The following is a 17,896-nucleotide window of genomic DNA, read 5'->3' on the forward strand; positions in this document are numbered from 1 at the left end:
CCCTTTTCCTCCAGGCAAATTACAGTAGCTCTTGAGAATTTTGAATATCCTTGGGATGTTCAAACCAGCATGTTCCTATTGTTACGTCTCCTGAATGTGTTCCAGGTCTTGCTTAAGGTTAAACAACTATTTAAGAATACCTTTCCAAAATCTGCCCCAAGGCTTAATAGCCATGGGTGGCATGGCATGTGGGAGAATATGGGCAGGTATCTAGAGAACTTCTCACCTCCAATGGTTTGGAACTTCACTCCTGAACAACTACAGGACCCTGATGAAGTGATAGACTATCTGAAAGGAAATGCTGTGGCGATTCCAAAGAGGCACAACTTATCGCACTGTGCTGGGCCCTGGCCAGGATCTACCAAACACTGCTCGATATTATGCACCACCCTCAGGGGGAAGGGAGGGAAAACAGACTGACAGATACTGCGGCTACTCCAACCCCAGTACTGCAGCTGAACCAGAAAACCAACCTGTGCCAGTATCAGTTGCCCCTATACAGAAGAAGAAATATACAAAAAAATCAGTTCGCTTAGTGAGGGATGAAGGTGAACCAGGGCCATCACGAGAACAGGAGGAAGAGGCAGAACCAGAAGTAATCACCCGATCTCTGTCCCTGAGTGAGCTGTGGGATATGCGAAAAGATTTCAGCCGTCGTCCAGGCGAGCACATTATCACCTGGCTGCTCCGATGTTGGGACAATGGGGCCAGTAGCCTGGAATTAGAGGGTAGGGAAGCCAAGCAGCTGGGATCCCTTTCTAGGGAAGGGGGCATTGACAAGGCAATTGGAAAAGGGACACAAGCCCTCAGCCTCTGGAGGCGTCTCCTGTCAAGTGTGAAGGAAAGGTATCCCTTCAAGGAAGATGTTATATGTCAACCAGGCAAGTGGACCACCATGGAAAGAGGTATTCAGTACCTGAGGGAACTAGCCATGCTAGAGATGATTTATTATGACCTGGTCAATGCACAATTACCCAGAGATCCAGATGAAGTTGAATGCACATGACCCATGTGGCGGAAGCTTGTACGGAGCGCACCATCATCGTATGCCAACCCATTGGCAGTACTAACCTGGAAAGACGAAGAGGCAGCGACGGTGGATGAAATTGCCAGCCAACTCCGGCAATATGAAGAAAATTTCTCTTCCACCATATGAGCCTGTGGAAAAACTGTCCAAAAAGTCCGAAAAACTGATCGAACTGATCGAAAAGTCCTACTCCCCACCTGTACGGACCAATATCTCAGCTATTAGGAGTGAGCATTCCTCTGATCAAGAGAGAGAACATAGAAGGTATACACCACGGGGTACCCTGTGGTTTTACCTGCGTGACCACGGAGAGGACATGAGGAAGTGGGATGGAGAACCTGCCTCGGTCCTAGATGCACGGGTACGTGAGTTGAAAGGAAAAACAACCACAAAAGGGGATTCTTCCAGGAAAGATGCCGCTCTGGTTTCCAGCAAGCAATTCCCCAGACAGAGTAGAAGGGCTTCTGACCCTCTTGAAGGGACCTCTAAGTCATTTTTACAAGAAGTGAGTAACAAATACTCTGACCAGGATTAGAGGGGCCCTGCCTCCAGCCAGGCGGAGGAGAGGGACAACCGGGTTTATTGGACTGTGTGGATTCGATGGCCTGGCACATCAGACCCACAGGAGTATAAGGCTCTAGTGGACACCGGTGCACAGTGTACCCTAATGCCATCAAGTTATAAAGGGGCAGAACCCGTTTGTATTTCTGGAGTGACAGGGGGATCCCAACAGCTAACTGTATTGGAGGCTGAAATAAGCCTAACTGGGAATGAGTGGCAGAAACACCCCATTGTGACTGGCCCAGAGGCCCCGTGCATCCTTGGCATAGATTATATCAGGAGGGGGTATTTCAAGGACCCAAAGGGGTATTGGTGGGCCTTTGGTATAGCTGCCTTGGAGACAGAGGGAATTGAACAGTTGTCCACCTTGCCCGGTCTCTCTGAGGACCCTTTGGTTGTGGGGTTGCTGAGGGTCCAAGAACAACAGGTGCCAATCGCTACCACAAGGGTGCACCGGTGGCAATATCGCACCAACCGAGACTCCCTGATTCCCATCCATAAGCTGATTCGTCGACTGGAGAGCCAAGGAGTGATCAGCAGGACTCGCTCACCCTTTAACAGCCCCATTTGGCCAGTGCGAAAGTCTAATGGAGAGTGGAGACTAACAGTAGACTATCGTGGCCTGAATGAAGTCACGCCACCGCTGAGTGCTGCTGTGCCAGACATGCTAGAACTTCAGTATGAACTGGAGTCAAAGGCAGCCAAGTGGTACGCCACAAGTGATATTGCTAATGCATTTTTCTCAATCCCTTTGGCAGCAGAGTGCCGGCCACAGTTTGCTTTCACTTGGAGGGGCGTCCAGTACACCTGGAATCGACTGCCCCAGGGGTGGAAACACAGCCCCACCATTTGCCATGGACTAATCCAGAATGCACTGGAACAGGGTGAAGCTCCAGAACACCTGCAATACATTGATGACATCATCGTATGGGGCAACACAGCAGAAGAAGTTTTTGAGAAAGGGAAGAAAATAATCCAAATCCTTCTGAAAGCCGGTTTTGCCATAAAACAAAGTAAGGTGAAGGGACCTGCACAGGAGATTCAGTTTTTAGGAATAAAATGGCAAGACAGATGTCGTCACATCCCAATGGATGTGATCAACAAAATAGCAGCTATGTCTCCACCAACTAGTAAACAGGAAACACAAGCTTTCTTAGGTGTTGTAGGTTTTTGGAGAATGCATATTCCAAATTATAGTCTGATTGTAAGCCCTCTCTATCAAGTGACCTGGAAGAAGAATGATTTTAAATGCGGCCCTGAGCAACAACAAGCCTTTGAACAGATTAAACGGGAGATAGTTCATGCAGTAGCCCTCAGGCCAGTCCGGGCAGGACCAGATGTTAAAAATGTGCTCTACACCGCAGCCGGGGAGAATGGCCCTACCTGGAGTCTCTGGCAGAAAGCACAAGGGGAGACCCAGCTCTTGAGAATTTTGAATATCCTTGGGATGTTCAAACCAGCATGTTCCTATTGTTACGTCTCCTGAATGTGTTCCAGGTCTTGCTTAAGGTTAAACAACTGTTTAAGAATACCTTTCGGAAATCTGCCCCGAGGCTGGATAGCCATGGGTGGCATGGCATGTGGGAGAATATGGGCAGGTATCTAGAGAACTTCTCACCTCCAATGGTTTGGAACTTCACTCCCGAACAACTACAGGACCCTGATAAAGTGATAGACTATCTGAAAGGAAAATGCTGTGGCAATTCCAAAGAGGCACAACTTATTGCACTGTGCTGGGCCCTGGCTAGCATCTACCAAACACTGCCGGGGAGAATGGCCCTACCTGGAGTCTCTGGCAGAAAGCACCTGGGGAGACCCGAGGTCAACCTCTAGGGTTTTGGAGTCGGGGATATTGAGGATCTGAGGCCCGCTATACTCCAACTGAAAAGGAGATGTTAGCAGCATATGAAGGAGTTCGAGCTGCTTCAGAAGTGGTTGGTACTGAAACACAGCTCCTGTTGGCACCCCGACTGCCAGTGCTAGGCTGGATGTTCAAAGGGAAGGTCCCTTCTACACATCATGCAACTGATGCTACGTGGAGTAAGTGGGTTGCACTGATCACACAACGAAGTCGAATAGGAAACCCCAGTCGCCCAGGAATTCTGGAAGTGATCACGGACTGGCCAGAAGGCAAAGATTTTGCAATATCACCAGAGGAGGAGGTGATGCGTGCTGAAGAGGCCCCATTGCCAAAAAATGAGAGGCAATATGCCCTGTTCACTGATGGGTCCTGTCGCATTGTAGGAAAGCATCGGAGGTGGAAGGCGGCTGTATGGAGTCCTGTACGACAAGTTGCAGAAACTGCAGAAGGAGAAGTTGAATCGAGTCAGTTTGCAGAGGTGAAAGCCATCCAGCTGGCTTTAGACATTGCTGAACGAGAAAAATGGCCAATACTTTATCTCTATACTGACTCCTGGATGGTGGCAAATGCTCTGTGGGGGTGGTTGCAGCAATGGAAGCAGAGTAACTGGCAATGCAGAGGTAAACCCATCTGGGCTGCTGCATTGTGGCAAGATATTGCTGCCCGGCTAGAGAACCTGGTTGTGAAAGTATGTCATGTAGATGCCCACGTACCTAAGAGCCGGGCCACTGAAGAACATCAAAACAACCAGCAGGTAGACAAGGCTGCTAGGATTGAAGTAGCTCAGGTGGATCTGGATTGGCAGCATAAGGGTGAATTATTTCTGGCTCGGTGGGCCCATGACACCTCAGGCCATCAAGGAGGAGATGCCACATATAGATGGGCTCGTGATCGAGGGGTGGACCTGACCATGGACACTATCGCACAGGTCATCCATGAATGTGAAACATGCGCTGCAGTTAAGCAAGCCAAGCGGTTAAAGCCTCTTTGGTATGGAGGACGATGGCTGAAATATAAATATGGAGAGGCCTGGCAGATTGACTATATCACACTCCCACAAACCCGCCAAGGCAAGCGCCATGTGCTTACAATGGTGGAAGCAACCACCAGATGGCTGGAAACATATCCGATGCCCCATGCCACCGCCCGGAACACTCTCCTGGGCCTTGAAAAGCAAGTCTTATGGCGACATGGTACCCCAGAAAGAATTGAGTCAGACAACAGGACTCATTTCCAGAACAATCTCATAGACACCTGGGCCAAAGAGCACGGCATTGAGTGGGTGTATCACATCCCCTATCATGCACCAGCCTCCGGGAAAATCGAGCGATACAATGGACTGTTAAAGACTACATTGAGAGCAATGGGTGGTGGGACCTTTAAACATTGGGATACACATCTAGCAAAGGCCACCTGGTTAGTCAACACTAGAGGATCTGCCAATCGAGCTGGCCCCGCCCAATCAGAACTTTTACATACTGTAGAAGGGGATAAAGTCCCTGTAGTGCACATAAAAAATATGCTAGGGAAGACAGTCTGGGTTACTCCTGCCTCAGGCAAAGGAAAACCCATTTGTGGGATTGCTTTTGCTCAAGGACCTGGGTGCCCTTGGTGGGTGATGCGGAAGGATGGGGAAGTCCGATGTGTGCCTCAAGGGGATTTGATTTTAGGTGAGAACAGCCAATAGATTAAATTGTATGATGTTAATTGCTATATAACCCTGCCACTGTATGTCATCATTAGTATAGTTGTTATATGCTATATCAACAGTATTACAGTAAGAATTACTTAGATTAATGAAGAATGAACTTTGATAAAACCAAGTGAAGTGCAGTAGTGATGGAACCAGGACTGACTGCAGCATGCAACAATCCAACACTACACACCATCCTCCTGCTGCGCCCAATGTCACCCGCCCGCTGCACTGCTCCAAAGCCGGATCCTGCTCTGCCGACTAAGCGGACTTTGCACCATCCCTCCTGCCCAGACAGACTGTTATGACAGATGGAGTCCAAAGTCATGGACTGAATGAACTCAATGAACATTTTAAATGGACATTTTAAAGGCTTATAGATTAAGGGAATGATATCTGTGTGTATATGTATTAAAAGGCAGCAAAAGTGGTGGTGATTAATTGAAAATGCATTGGAAATTGTGGGACCTGGACATGATGTAGATGGTATAGAATAAGGGGTGGATACTGTCCTGGTTTCAGCTAGGACAGAGTTAATTTTCTTCCTAGTAGCTGGTATAGTGCTGTTGTAGTGGGTTGACCCTGGCCGGATGCCAGGTGCCCACCAAAGCCGCTCTATCACTCCCCCTCCACAATTGGACAGGGGGAGAAAATAAAACGAAAGGCTCGTAGGTCGAGATAAGGGCAGTTTAATAAAGCAGAAGCAAAGGTTGCGCGCGAAAGCAAAGGAAAACAAAAGATTTTATTCTCTACTTCCCATCAGCAGGCGATGTTCGGCCACTTCCCGGGAAGCAGGGCTTCAGTACGCATAGCGGTTGCTCCGGAAGACAAACGTAAACAAACGAATGCCCCCCACTTCCTCCTCCTCCCCCTAGCTTTTATACTGAGCAGATGACATATGGTATGGAATATCCCTTTGGTCAGTTTGGGTCAGCTGTCCTGGCTATGTCCCCTCCCAAGATCTTGCCCACCCCCAGCCTACTGGTGGGGGGGCAATGTTGGAGAGACAGCCTTGATGCTGTGTGAGCACTGCTCAGCAGTAGCCAAAACCCTGGTGTGTTATCAACACCTTTCTAGCTACCGATACAGAGCACAGCACTATGAGGGCTGCTGTGGGGAAAATTAACTCCATCTCAGCTAGACCCAATACAGCTGTGTTTTGGATTTAGCATTAAATTAAGTTTTTTTATCTGCTATCTACATAATTAGATGTCCAGGTTTCAGCTGGGATAGAGTTAATTTTCTTCCTAGTAGCTGGTATAGTGCTGTGTTTTGGATTTAGTAGGAAAATAATGTTGATAACACACTGATGTTTTTAGTTGTTGCTAAGTAGTGTTTATACTAAGTCAAGGATTTTTCAGCTTCTCATGGCCAGCCAGCAAGAAGGCTGGAGGGGCATAAGAAGCTGGGAGGGGACACCGCCAGGACAGCTGACCCAAACTGGCCAAAGAGCTATTCCATACCATATGACATCATGCCCAGTATATAAACTGGGGGAGCTGGCTGGAAGGGGCGGATCGTGGCTCGGGAACTAACTGGGCATTGGTCGGTGAGTGGTGAGCAATTGCATTGTGCACCACTTGCTTTGTATAGTTTAATTCTTTTAGTATTACTATTGTCATATTATTATTATTATCATTATCATTGTTTTTCATTCCTTTCTGTCCTATTAAACTGTCTTTATCTCAACTCACGAGGTTTTTTTCCTGATTCTCTCCCCCATCCCACTGGGTCGGGGGGGGGAGTGAGCGAGCGGCTGCGTGGTGCTTAGTTGTCGGCTGGTGTTAAACCACGACACAGAGGCACTACCACCATTGCTGATTGGCTCAGTCTTGGCCAGCAGAGGGTCTGTCTTGGAGCCAGCTGGCATTGGCTCTATCAGACATAGGGGAAGCTTCTAGCAGCTTCTCACAGAAGCCACCCCTGTAGCCCCCCTGCTACCAAAAACTTGCCACACAAACCCAATATAGTATAGCAGTAATATTATTCCTTATGGATAAGTAACGAAATCAAAGTGTTTCCAAAGTCAGCAGTATTTGGACCCAAGAAATACTAAGTCTTAGATACTATCTGAAATACTACTAAAAATGTAGATATTTCTTTACAAGAATAACTTTAATCTAATGAAAATCTTTTAATCTTTAATCCATTTAAATCAGTTGTTTGATCTTGTTCTTAAATATTGTATTGCTAGTCCCTTATTAGTGCACTTATTATTGTAAATTCAAAGCCCAGGTTATGGACAACATGGAGACTTACAAATTTAGAAGGAATACCTCATTTGCAGTGTATCATTGTTCTTTCAGAGATCGTACATGTCTATGGTTGACATACCTGCCTGTTATTACAAGAAGGCAAAGATTGTGCTGTCCCTTATGTATTAGAAATCTCTCCTTTCCTATACAAGTTTTGAGGACATGTTGTCATTAGATTAACTGAATATATTCTTGTCTTTCTCATAATGCAAAGTATACAAATAATTTTTTCAGTTTCAATTCTTGTTGCAAATGTTTTTTTACATGCTCTTTTGTTTTGTCGAAGGGGTCATCTTTGTAAAATCAAGCCTAATGCAGATTTCCTAAGCTGGCATAGCTCTGCTGACACATTCAGTTGGGTCCAGCAGCAGTACAAATGTATCCGTGTGGTCTGTGACACTGCATCCAACTAGTAAGACCCACCTTTCAAGCGGAGGTGTAAGTTCAGTACAAACATGCCTTTAATACTTCTAGGTCCAAGTTGACTTTGTTGTCACTGCACTGTGCTCTCCTGTATTTCAGGATCTAGGGTTAACGTGGATGGAATTAGCTACCCATAGTACAGGCGTGATCTTGATCTCCTAACATATATATACTGTTAGAAAGGAGATTAATTCCTTGGTAGTTTTTTTTAGCATTTTTTTACGATTAGTTTTCTAACAGTGCGCTCCCTTCACTTACAGAGCTTGAGGTTCTGGAATATTTTTCATGCTTTATACTTTAGGGTTTTTTATTTTGTGCATGGTTTGAAGGTTTTTTGGGTGTGTGCATGTAGAAAATTTCAACTCCTTTCATGGAAAAAATGTAGTGAAAAGTAGGAGGTATCTTTGTCTGTTACATGAATGCCCCATGGTGGAGCTTTCAATTGCTAGTGGCGATCCACCTTCATTGTGCACAAGAGTGAAAGAGCTCCTTCTCTAATGTCGTGGTTTAACCCCAGCCAGCAACTAAGCACCACGCAGCTGCTCGCTCACTGCTCCCCCCTTCCAGTGGGATGGGGAGGACAATCGAAAAAAAAGTAAAACTCATGGGTTGAGATAAGAACAGTTTAATAACTAAAGTAAAATAAAATATAATACTAACAATAATAATAAAAATATAATAACAATAATAATAGTAATGAAAAGGAATATAACAAAAAAAAGAGAAATAAAACCCAAGAAAAGACAAGTGATGCACAATGCAATTGCTCACCACCCGCTGACCAATGCCTGAGCAGCAATCTGCCCCTCCCGTCCAACTCCCCCCTGTTTATATACTGGGCATGACATTCCATGGTATGGAATATCCCTTTGGCTAGTTTGGGTCAGCTGTCCTGGCTATGCTCCCTCCCAGCTTCTTGTGCCCCTCCAGCCTTCTTGCTGGCTGGGCACGAGAAGCTGAAAAATCCTTGACTTAGTATAAACACTACTTAGCAACAACTAAAACATCAGTGTGTTATCAACATTATTTTCCTACTAAATCCAAAACACAGCACTATACCAGCTACTAGGAAGAAAATTAACTCTATCCCAGCTGAAACCTGGACATCTAATTATGTAGATAGCAGATAAAAAAACTTAATTTAATGCTACTTTCCGAGACGCTGTGAGGCAAAGATTGTACTAAGATGAGAAGAGCAATGTTTTCAGTATGTCTGCTTTCCCTGTTGAATTTTAGACCTTCAGTCAAAGACATAGCTGAAATATGAGTAAAAGAGAAAAAATCTTAAAACCAAATGTTGAAGTTACAAATGCAACTTCATTCTATCTTCGGTGTATAGTCCCACTTTCAATTTTCATCATAATAAAACTTTTATTCCCATGAGTTTCATAACATAGGAGTCAGTGATTTTCCATATTCATAACTTTTAACAACTGATTTTAAGACTTTAACACTCACTGGAATTTCCTTATATTTTAGCCATCTTTATAACTTTACTGACATTCTAAACCATATTAAAAGATTTAATTACACTTGTATCACTTCTGTGCTAAAGGGTAGTTAGGTAATTGTATTTTAGTATCAGTTAGTGAAATGCTACAATTTTGAAACTCAGCTAAAATCTAACACTATTCTTAATTATGAAATTTTTTTAGATTTTATTTTCTCTTCAGTTGGTCATATCATTGCAGTAAAAACTCAAAAGTTACTAAGAGTCCCTGGTTTCTCAGCTAGTTATTCTAACAAGCATTGGAAAATGAATTTAAAACTATTTGTGGCATAGTTGTGCAGTATTGACCACAGTCTTCATATAAATTAGAACTTAAATTTGTCCTGTCTTTACTGGAAAATTGTGCCAGCTGATAGTGCTTGTGAAATCAGTTTCCTAATATACTTGGAAGATCAGCAATTGCATACTTTCTGTTCTTGTAAACAAAACAAAACCACCTCCAAATGCCTCCATCTCCACAGTGGAGTCTGTCCAATGTCCTTCGATTCAGAAATAGAGCATTATTGACAGCATCTACCTGATTTTTAGCTTAAAGAATGTACCAACATCTTTGAGTTTTATCATTTGTTAATAAAATATTTACTGAATTTGGTAACTGACTTGTGGCTATATTCAAACAGAAAAAGCTTACATGAATGTTGAATATCAATATAATATTTCTTTTTTTAACAGACATCACAACCTTCAGCTGCTGCTCAAGAGTCTTGCAACATATGGCATGTGAACTTAGAAGCCATTCCAGAGTGGGTGAAATGCGTCATTGAAAAGGTAGATCTTTTTTTCCTTGCATCTTTATCATTCAACAAAATGTGAAATAAGTAAGGGGAACAAATTTCAAGGGCACTTTTCTGAAAAGGTCCATATATATCACAGACACCTTCTAACTGAGGTAATTTTTCTCAGTAACTTCTATCATTACCATTTGCAGAGGCTTTTTTTCCTCTTAAATGTTTTTTTATGTATGCACAAAACCTAGAAGTGATAAATTCTGTTCCTGCCCATTTATAGATGAATGTATTTACATTTGTCCAAATAACTGTCATGGGCACCTCTGCATATTTTGTCAATGCTTAAAATTATATTAATTATCTAGGGTTTGGGTTTGGGTTTGTCTTGATCATCGTATCTTGCAGTATCAACGCATATGTTGACAGTAACTCTAAGGAGAATGTTTCTCCATAAAACTGGACTGAGGGTTTATTATAGATCAGTTGTTGGAATATCATGTGATGTCTTTTACATTTCATGTGCTATTTTGTCATATGAAGTTGCCTTCCTGCAAATTCAAAGGTCTGATGTCAAGCCAGTGTCACTGCTTTTGAGTTTTAACTGCCCATTTGAAATTACAAACCATCTCACAACTTTCCTGTTGTAATGATTGCTTCAGTTGAGTATTTTCTTTAAGTTATTTTAGGTCTATAAGTTAATGTTATTGTATAGATATAATAAGCAGAAACAGTGGTTTTCTTTTGCCCTGCAGTTTTTCTCTGATTAGTCTTTGATTTTGAGAGGCAAATGCTATCTGCATTCCTTTCTGCTTAGACTTCAGTGTCTAAGTTTTACTATATTGCAAGTAACAACTTCTGATCTAAGCAAATCCACCCTGAAAATGATACAGAAAAAATTGTTCTTGCTGTAAAACTAAGCATTCAAATATTAAGAACATTTGTTTCATCTTCCTTCATTGTTTTGCTCTGTTTTATTTTGTTAAGCAGTAATTAAGCTCCTCTTAAAATTAATGGTCTCTTATACTTCAATAGTGCATGACAGAATAATGTATCTGTTTCAGAAACATTAATCTTGGGGGGTGTGTGGAAATTAGAGGTGATGAGGTATTTTCCCGCTTTGCAGAATTGCCTAATCTTGAATGCCTGACCATAAGGACACAATTTTTTATAGTACTTTGCGTGTTATATTATTTCAGTATAATTGGAATTAATATTGATAATAATATTATTCTTTTCACCTTTAGCTGTAAATAGCCAGCCTTCTGCATTTGAAAGCCTAGAGGGTCAAGTTGGAGACCTGGGAAATAAAAAAACCCATAGATTGCTCAGAAAAGGCTTAACATATTTGCTCAAGATTGCAGAGGAGCAATGCTCCTCTGGTGGCAGAGAATGCAATTCTCTATGAACACCTTCAGTATCTTAGTGTTCATTTTGTCCTTTAATATCTTGGGAACTCTTGCCTCATTCACTTCTGACTTCTCTGGAAGATCCTGTGGGTTTATGGATAAATGTGTGGGTTTTTTAAACAATTCTGACTTGTCCCCAGATCCTCCTGGGCTCCTGAATCAAAGGCTAAATCATTTTACATAAGCACAAAGTCTATTTGCAGGCTGTAACATCCCATTGCTTCCCAGCCAGTTCTTTTTTGCCATCTGTCCCTTTTCTTAACCAATCTCATTGGATTTCATGCACACATTAGTGTATAGATAATATTCAATAATTATAAATATCTAGCTAGTGCTGTTAGTGACCTTTATTGACCTGCATTTTCTTTTCCCCATCACTTGTTTTAGCTTCTTTGGCTAACCCTTCCCAGTTTTTCCTCTTTATGCAGGCCATCATTAAATCTGTGTACCCTCAGCTCCTTTTCAGATCCTGCTGATTTCCCCCCTACCACCTCCTCCACTAGTAGGCTGTTACTTCTTTTACTGAGTCAATGCTTCCACAGTCCGTTGTCAAGCTCATGCTAAATCACTCCCAGACTCCCTTGTACTGCACCTCATCTCCCAGTCTCTGTGCACATAGGACATAGAGATGTCCTTTTTCTTCCCTACCGTCTCTTGCTTTCCCATTTTTGCCAGGCTCCTAGCCTTCTTCCCTAACCTTCATGGATCATTCCTCCTCTCCATTTGGAGATCCAGGTTACTATTCCATAGTGCCTGAGTGCCAGCAAGACTCACTAAAGGCACTAGAAAGTGCTTTTCCTGAATTTAGTGCCTAGCCCATGGCATCTGGGAAATGGAGTGTGAGAAGCATAGTAAATCTCTGAACCAGCTTAATTCTTCTTTGGGAATGGCATATGCACAAGCTGATCAGCCTTATAAACTGAGAGAGACTCTGCATGTTCAAGGAATTTTCAGAGATTTGAAAGCCTTTGGGCATATGTAAACCGAGATTCTCATAGGTGCAACGAAAGGCACATCTTTGATACTTTGTGAAATTTTGAGTTTTTAACCCACAACACAGAGGTAAGTTTCTCAAAGAAGTGTTTCCAGAACTTTTTCTAGCATTGCATGTGAAAAATAACCTTTTTTCCCATGCAAGTTTTTTCTGAAACTGCAAAATTGGTTTTACTGAAACTTTCTGAAGCTTTCACTCAGGCAAGCATTAGTCATGGAATCATCTTCCCAAACTACCTTGCAAAGACATTAGCAACTGAAAGCAATGCTTTAACTAGAAATGTTGGGCAATTTCTGTATTCATGGCTCAACCCCACTTTAGGCACACTAGTGAGTAATGTGTGACTGGAGTTGGTAATGTTTCTCATCTGGGCTTTGATCCTACAAACACTTGCATAACTAATCCTCAAAAATGTTTCTGCTGAACAGATTAATATATTTACTGAAAATACTAGTAGTTGTGCAAATATGTAGGAGTTTATAGATCTTTGATATGTATTTTCTTTTGAAAAAGTGACTTTAGGATTGAAATGAGATTCATAGAATTACAAATAATGAAAATAACTGTCTCCTTATAGAGTATTAAGGATATGTCATGGTATCGGCACACAGATTATGTTGTAATACTGCATACACCAAAATACAAGTTCCATTTCAAGCTTTCATGGGTAAGCAAAGTAAAAAGCTATATTCTCTTTGTGAGAAATCTCCTTCCACTGTACTTAGTATGCAAGAAATGTATCAGCACTCAGAAATCTCAGCTGAGAAACTGTGCTTGCCAATTCCAGATTAACATGGTAAATTGATTTCACTGCATTAAAGGTTCTAATGTTTTCATTAGTATTGCAGCATTATTCTATCTATGGACAAATTTTAAAAATATTTTAAAGCCTCTACATTTTGAAATGTGTGTTAGTTCTAGATTTCTTAGAATTAGTTATCACTGCAGCAAGCAGAGTTTTGACTGGAACATTATTTATGGTGCATTTTCTTTTTGCTGTGCAGTCTCTTTTCTTGTGTTTGAAAAACAAAAAGTAAACCCTTTTATTAAAGGAGAAAAGTAACTCTAGTAATGATTTCTTAATCATTTATTTACAATGAATGTGTTGGGTGTTTTTTTTCTTTTTTTGTCAATAGGCACAGTGGACAATTGGAAAACTGCACTGTCCGTTCTGTGAAGTCCGCTTAGGGGGCTTTAACTTTGTTTGCAACACAAAGTGTTCCTGTGGACAGTTAGTAAATAAACATTTCTGCAAGAGTCGGACTGACTATCAGCCAGCTTTCTCTGTCAAATTGGCAAAATCAGGAAAACACCTCTCCACAAAATTCAGTCTGGTTTTAGCGAGGATACTCACCATGAAGTGGTAACTGCAACTTTGGAAATCAAAAATCAAGGGCTTTCATACGTGGCCAGAAATAATAATGGTACTGGAAGACTAACAGAAGCACTTTGTGTAGAAGTAAGAGCTCCCAGATTTGAGATGAAAAGTAAAAAACTTCACTTAGAGGCATTAAATCAAAAAAGAAATCTTTCTGCTTCCTGTCCTATGAATGATGCATGCACTGTAAAACCTTTTCACAGAAGATCACGTAGTTTGGATTTAAATATCAGAGAGAGACTTGTTTTGTCGCCTGCATTATGTGAAACTTCCAGTATGGGAATGATTTACCATGGCCAAAATGAAAATCCACCTGTTTACACACGAAGTGGCTTGCGATTAGAGTCCAATAGGAAAGATGGTAGTGCTTTTCAGGACCAATATAGTTCCAATGCTGACAAACTACAAAAAAGGTTTCAAGTTACTTCCTTTACCACATTAGTACATAGAGAAACAGAAAGTGAGTTTGATTTTGAAGTTACTGGACAATCTTCTGGGAGTGCCATTGCTGATGGGTCACCTTCTGTGATGAACCTTTCTTCATCTACAAGTGCTGTAGAAGAGGAACAATGCATCACACCTGTTGGGCTTGTGCAGCCTACTAGTATTTCCTTCAACCAAAAGCTGAATAAGAGAGAAAGAAACAAATTGAAAAGCTTAAGGAGAAAACAAAGAAGGCGAGAACAGTGGCTACAGAAATAAGTAGATGTTTAAAATGAATTATGCTATTTTTTTTGTAAAGTTTGGCTTGCTTTTATAAATAATTTTGACTTTTTTTTTATGCTGTCTCTTAATATTGATTTAACGTGGTAGTCTAGAGTCGAGTATCCTGCAAACAAGGATTTATGACCTCTTCCTACATGTAGTTTTTCTAATTCAACTCAATCATTTTTTTTCCTGTGTAAAATCAAATCTTGGTGGGTATATATAACTAGTTTCTGTTGGCCTTCTTATTATTTTGTGATGTAATAACAAATTTGAAGTGGGAAGAAATACAGTAAAATTTAATCAATGTGATTAAAGGAAATCTATACATTCAAATCTCCTAAATGAGAAACACTAGCATTTCAGGATTTCCTAACTTTTAAGTAATGGCATTTTGGGTTATCTTTACAGTTAAGCAAAATTTATTTTTTAAAAGATGTTTGTATTTATTATTTATTGTAACACAAATATTTTTTCTGTGAGTAAAGAATTGATTGTTGCTATTTACAATATTAGTCTGTAGTAGCTAAATATTTTGTCTACAAATCTAACACACGTTACATATTCTTATCAATTATACAACCAGTTTCCTTCTTCAAACCATCTAAAGAAGAATAGAATTAAAGATCATAGATGGTAATGCAATTTTTGGTGGGGGGAGGGGAGGAAGACCAGGAATATATCTTAAAATGAATAACACAGTTATTGTTTGCTCTGAAATTCAGTAAAAAGACTAATGATATGTATGCCTTTAAAAGAAAATTTCTCCTCATAAAATTCCTGCTACAAAATACTGTGTGGCCAGCGAGAGCAAACATACTAACTCTCGTCAGAGAAGTAGTATCTACTCAATAAATCATTCCCACTTTGGGTAGGTATGTCATTGTGATAACCTTAGAATATTCCATAGCTGAAGTGCAGTGACATGTAAAGCTCATGTAAACCTTATTTCACAGATTTTTTTTTTATGTGATCACTTTACATTTGATAGCAGTCAAGTTTAATTTAATACTTATGCCTTATTGAGAAATGCTAAGCTTATTTGAATGGACTGTGCTTAGGTTATATATTAAATTGCTTTTGTTGGTTTGCATTTAATAGGATATATAGGACCAATAGTTCATATATGGATCTTTCATTAGTCCTTTGTACCTAAATGATTTTCACCCTTAATATTCCTCATACAGTTCCATTCTGCTCAGGCACCAAGTGACTTTGGGCTCTTTCCTACATACAGTCAACAGAGCCTTTAGAATATAGTACAGAATTGAAGCAGAGCAGTGAAATCAGGATCGAGAGCGAGCTACATAGAGGCTGTCTCAGTTAAATGTAAAAACCAGCTTGAAAATGTGATGAGTCTGGGACATATAAGACTTTTCAGTATGGCATGCATATATTCTTTCATCTTTGGGAAGATTTTTTGTTTTGTTTAAAGAAAGATTTAAATTGGCATTGTGATATTTTGAAAACTTGTTCTTATTTTGTAAAATGCCTTTCTGATACTGAGAGTAAATAGCCTTTCCAAGATCTGGATGTCTTAATATTGAATGCCTGTTTTCTAGTAAGTTTAAAGATTATTAGGTGTCAGAGTCCCTAAAATGGCTTTAAAAATTCCAAGCCTCATTGTTTATGTTGAATGAAATGATGCAAAAGCACAGTATATATGAGCATTTGCACAGTCATGTCACTTGCAGTATTTCCAGCCATCTTCATCTTTGCTAGATGTTACTTTCAAGAATAAAATATCATACAAATTTTCCTAATTTGTGGCAGCTGGAGAAAGAAAAATATACTTTCAAATCTTTTTCTTGTTAAACCATGCCTAACCAATTCCTCTACATTATTTTTAAGTTTCATATAGCAAATGATATACAGTTGTTAAATCTGGTATGTCTAATCAGTAAGCATATGGTTTACAAAGTACAAAAAATTAAAAAATAAGTATGTAAAATAAATCATCTGGTTTCAAATAGTAGTTTTGAGGGGAAGTTATTTTGGTTTTGTTTCCCTGAAGGACATTGAATTCTTTAATCTTGCTGAAAGTCTATGACTGTGACATGGAATATTTAAACAGGCCTAAAAAAACGTACTTTTCAGACTCTCTGTCAAGCAGCATGTGTGGCTGTTTCCCATCACTGTGGTATCTTCCCAGGAGAATGTGGATCTAGAAAATCATATCCTCTGTACAGTCTGACATGTCGCAAAAGATGATGCTCCTCTGCTATGGACTCCTTTTCGTGGCTGCTCCCCTCTCCAGTGCCAGCCTAGGTATCCTCCCTTTTCTTGCAAGTTCCACTTGCTGTTCTTTTTCTTCAGTGTTCTGACACCTCTCCTTGTAAAAATGTTCATTTTGTTACAGTGGTACTTACGATAGGAAGCTGATCTGTGGTACTTCGTAACCATGATTTCCAGCATACTTACCATGTATGCTTAAGCAATCAAATAGTAAAACTTCACAAAAATAAGAAAGCATAAACCTCTGAGTGGATGGAGTGAAAGAGTTTTGATAAATGACGCTGGGAAGTATTTCATTTAAGTGCTCTTTTAAGAAGCACTTCAATGCAGCAGAACCCTGATGTGAGGTGAATCTCTTCTAAGCTCTCTCTGTTAAAGGTACCATGCATCTCATTTTTATCTTTAATTAAAGCTTTTCTGGGGAGCAATCTGAGAGAACAGACCTGTTCAGACTTTGGACTTTCTTTGCAAATGCATAGGCTGCTTCTCTAAGTTTATTTTGTAGTGTGATAACTTTATCTGCCAAGTTGTTTTTCTGTCTTTCAGTAAGCCAAAATATGTCCATAAACGTTGTGTTGTGGCAGAATGCACACTATTATTAAGTTGAAGTATATAAACCTTGGATTGTAAATAGGAGCAATTCTGTGGGCTCCTGGCCTGCACTTGCCCCCGGAGGCCTGCACTGATGCAGGCTCTATGGAGTAGGTGTGGGACTGAGCTAGCCTACTAACAGCAGAGGGACCCAAGCTTCCTCTGCTCTGCAAGGGAAAGCTCTTAATGCCTGTGAAGAGGATACCTGCATTTTGTGTGTGTGTGTGTGTATGCAAATTTGTGTTCGTGGGGGATTTTTAGGTTTCTGGTATATTGTTAGGGTATGATAATAACTACTTAAGTCTAGGAATTGCCAGTATTAATAATGGTTCTTGTTATTGTTGCTATAGCTAAGATGATGAAGTATTTCTGTTACAAATTCCCTTTTGTGTATATGTTGTTATATGTTTGCATTGTTTGCTAACATCTGAAGCTTGTAATAATTTTCTGAAAGATCTCAGACAGAAATACTATTTGTTGCTCCTCCAATTTTATTTTATTTCTGTTCATAATCATTTTACATAGAGGG

At 40.6% G+C, this 17,896-nt stretch overlaps 1 protein-coding gene across 1 annotated transcript; it reads left to right on the forward strand.

Annotated features, from left to right (window-relative positions):
• Positions 1-1,343: 1,343 nt before the first annotated feature.
• LOC127028903 (E3 ubiquitin-protein ligase RNF180-like) lies at positions 1,344-14,538 on the forward strand. Its single transcript, XM_050914552.1, is given in 4 exon segments — positions 1,344-1,388; positions 10,003-10,098; positions 13,595-13,778; positions 13,781-14,538. Coding segments are annotated over 4 exon segments (1,083 nt in total).
• The last annotated feature ends 3,358 nt before the right edge of the window (positions 14,539-17,896 follow it).

This window comes from Gymnogyps californianus, unplaced genomic scaffold (genome assembly GCF_018139145.2).
Source record: "Gymnogyps californianus isolate 813 unplaced genomic scaffold, ASM1813914v2 HiC_scaffold_48, whole genome shotgun sequence".
In the NCBI taxonomy this organism is placed as follows: Eukaryota; Metazoa; Chordata; class Aves; order Accipitriformes; family Cathartidae; genus Gymnogyps; species Gymnogyps californianus.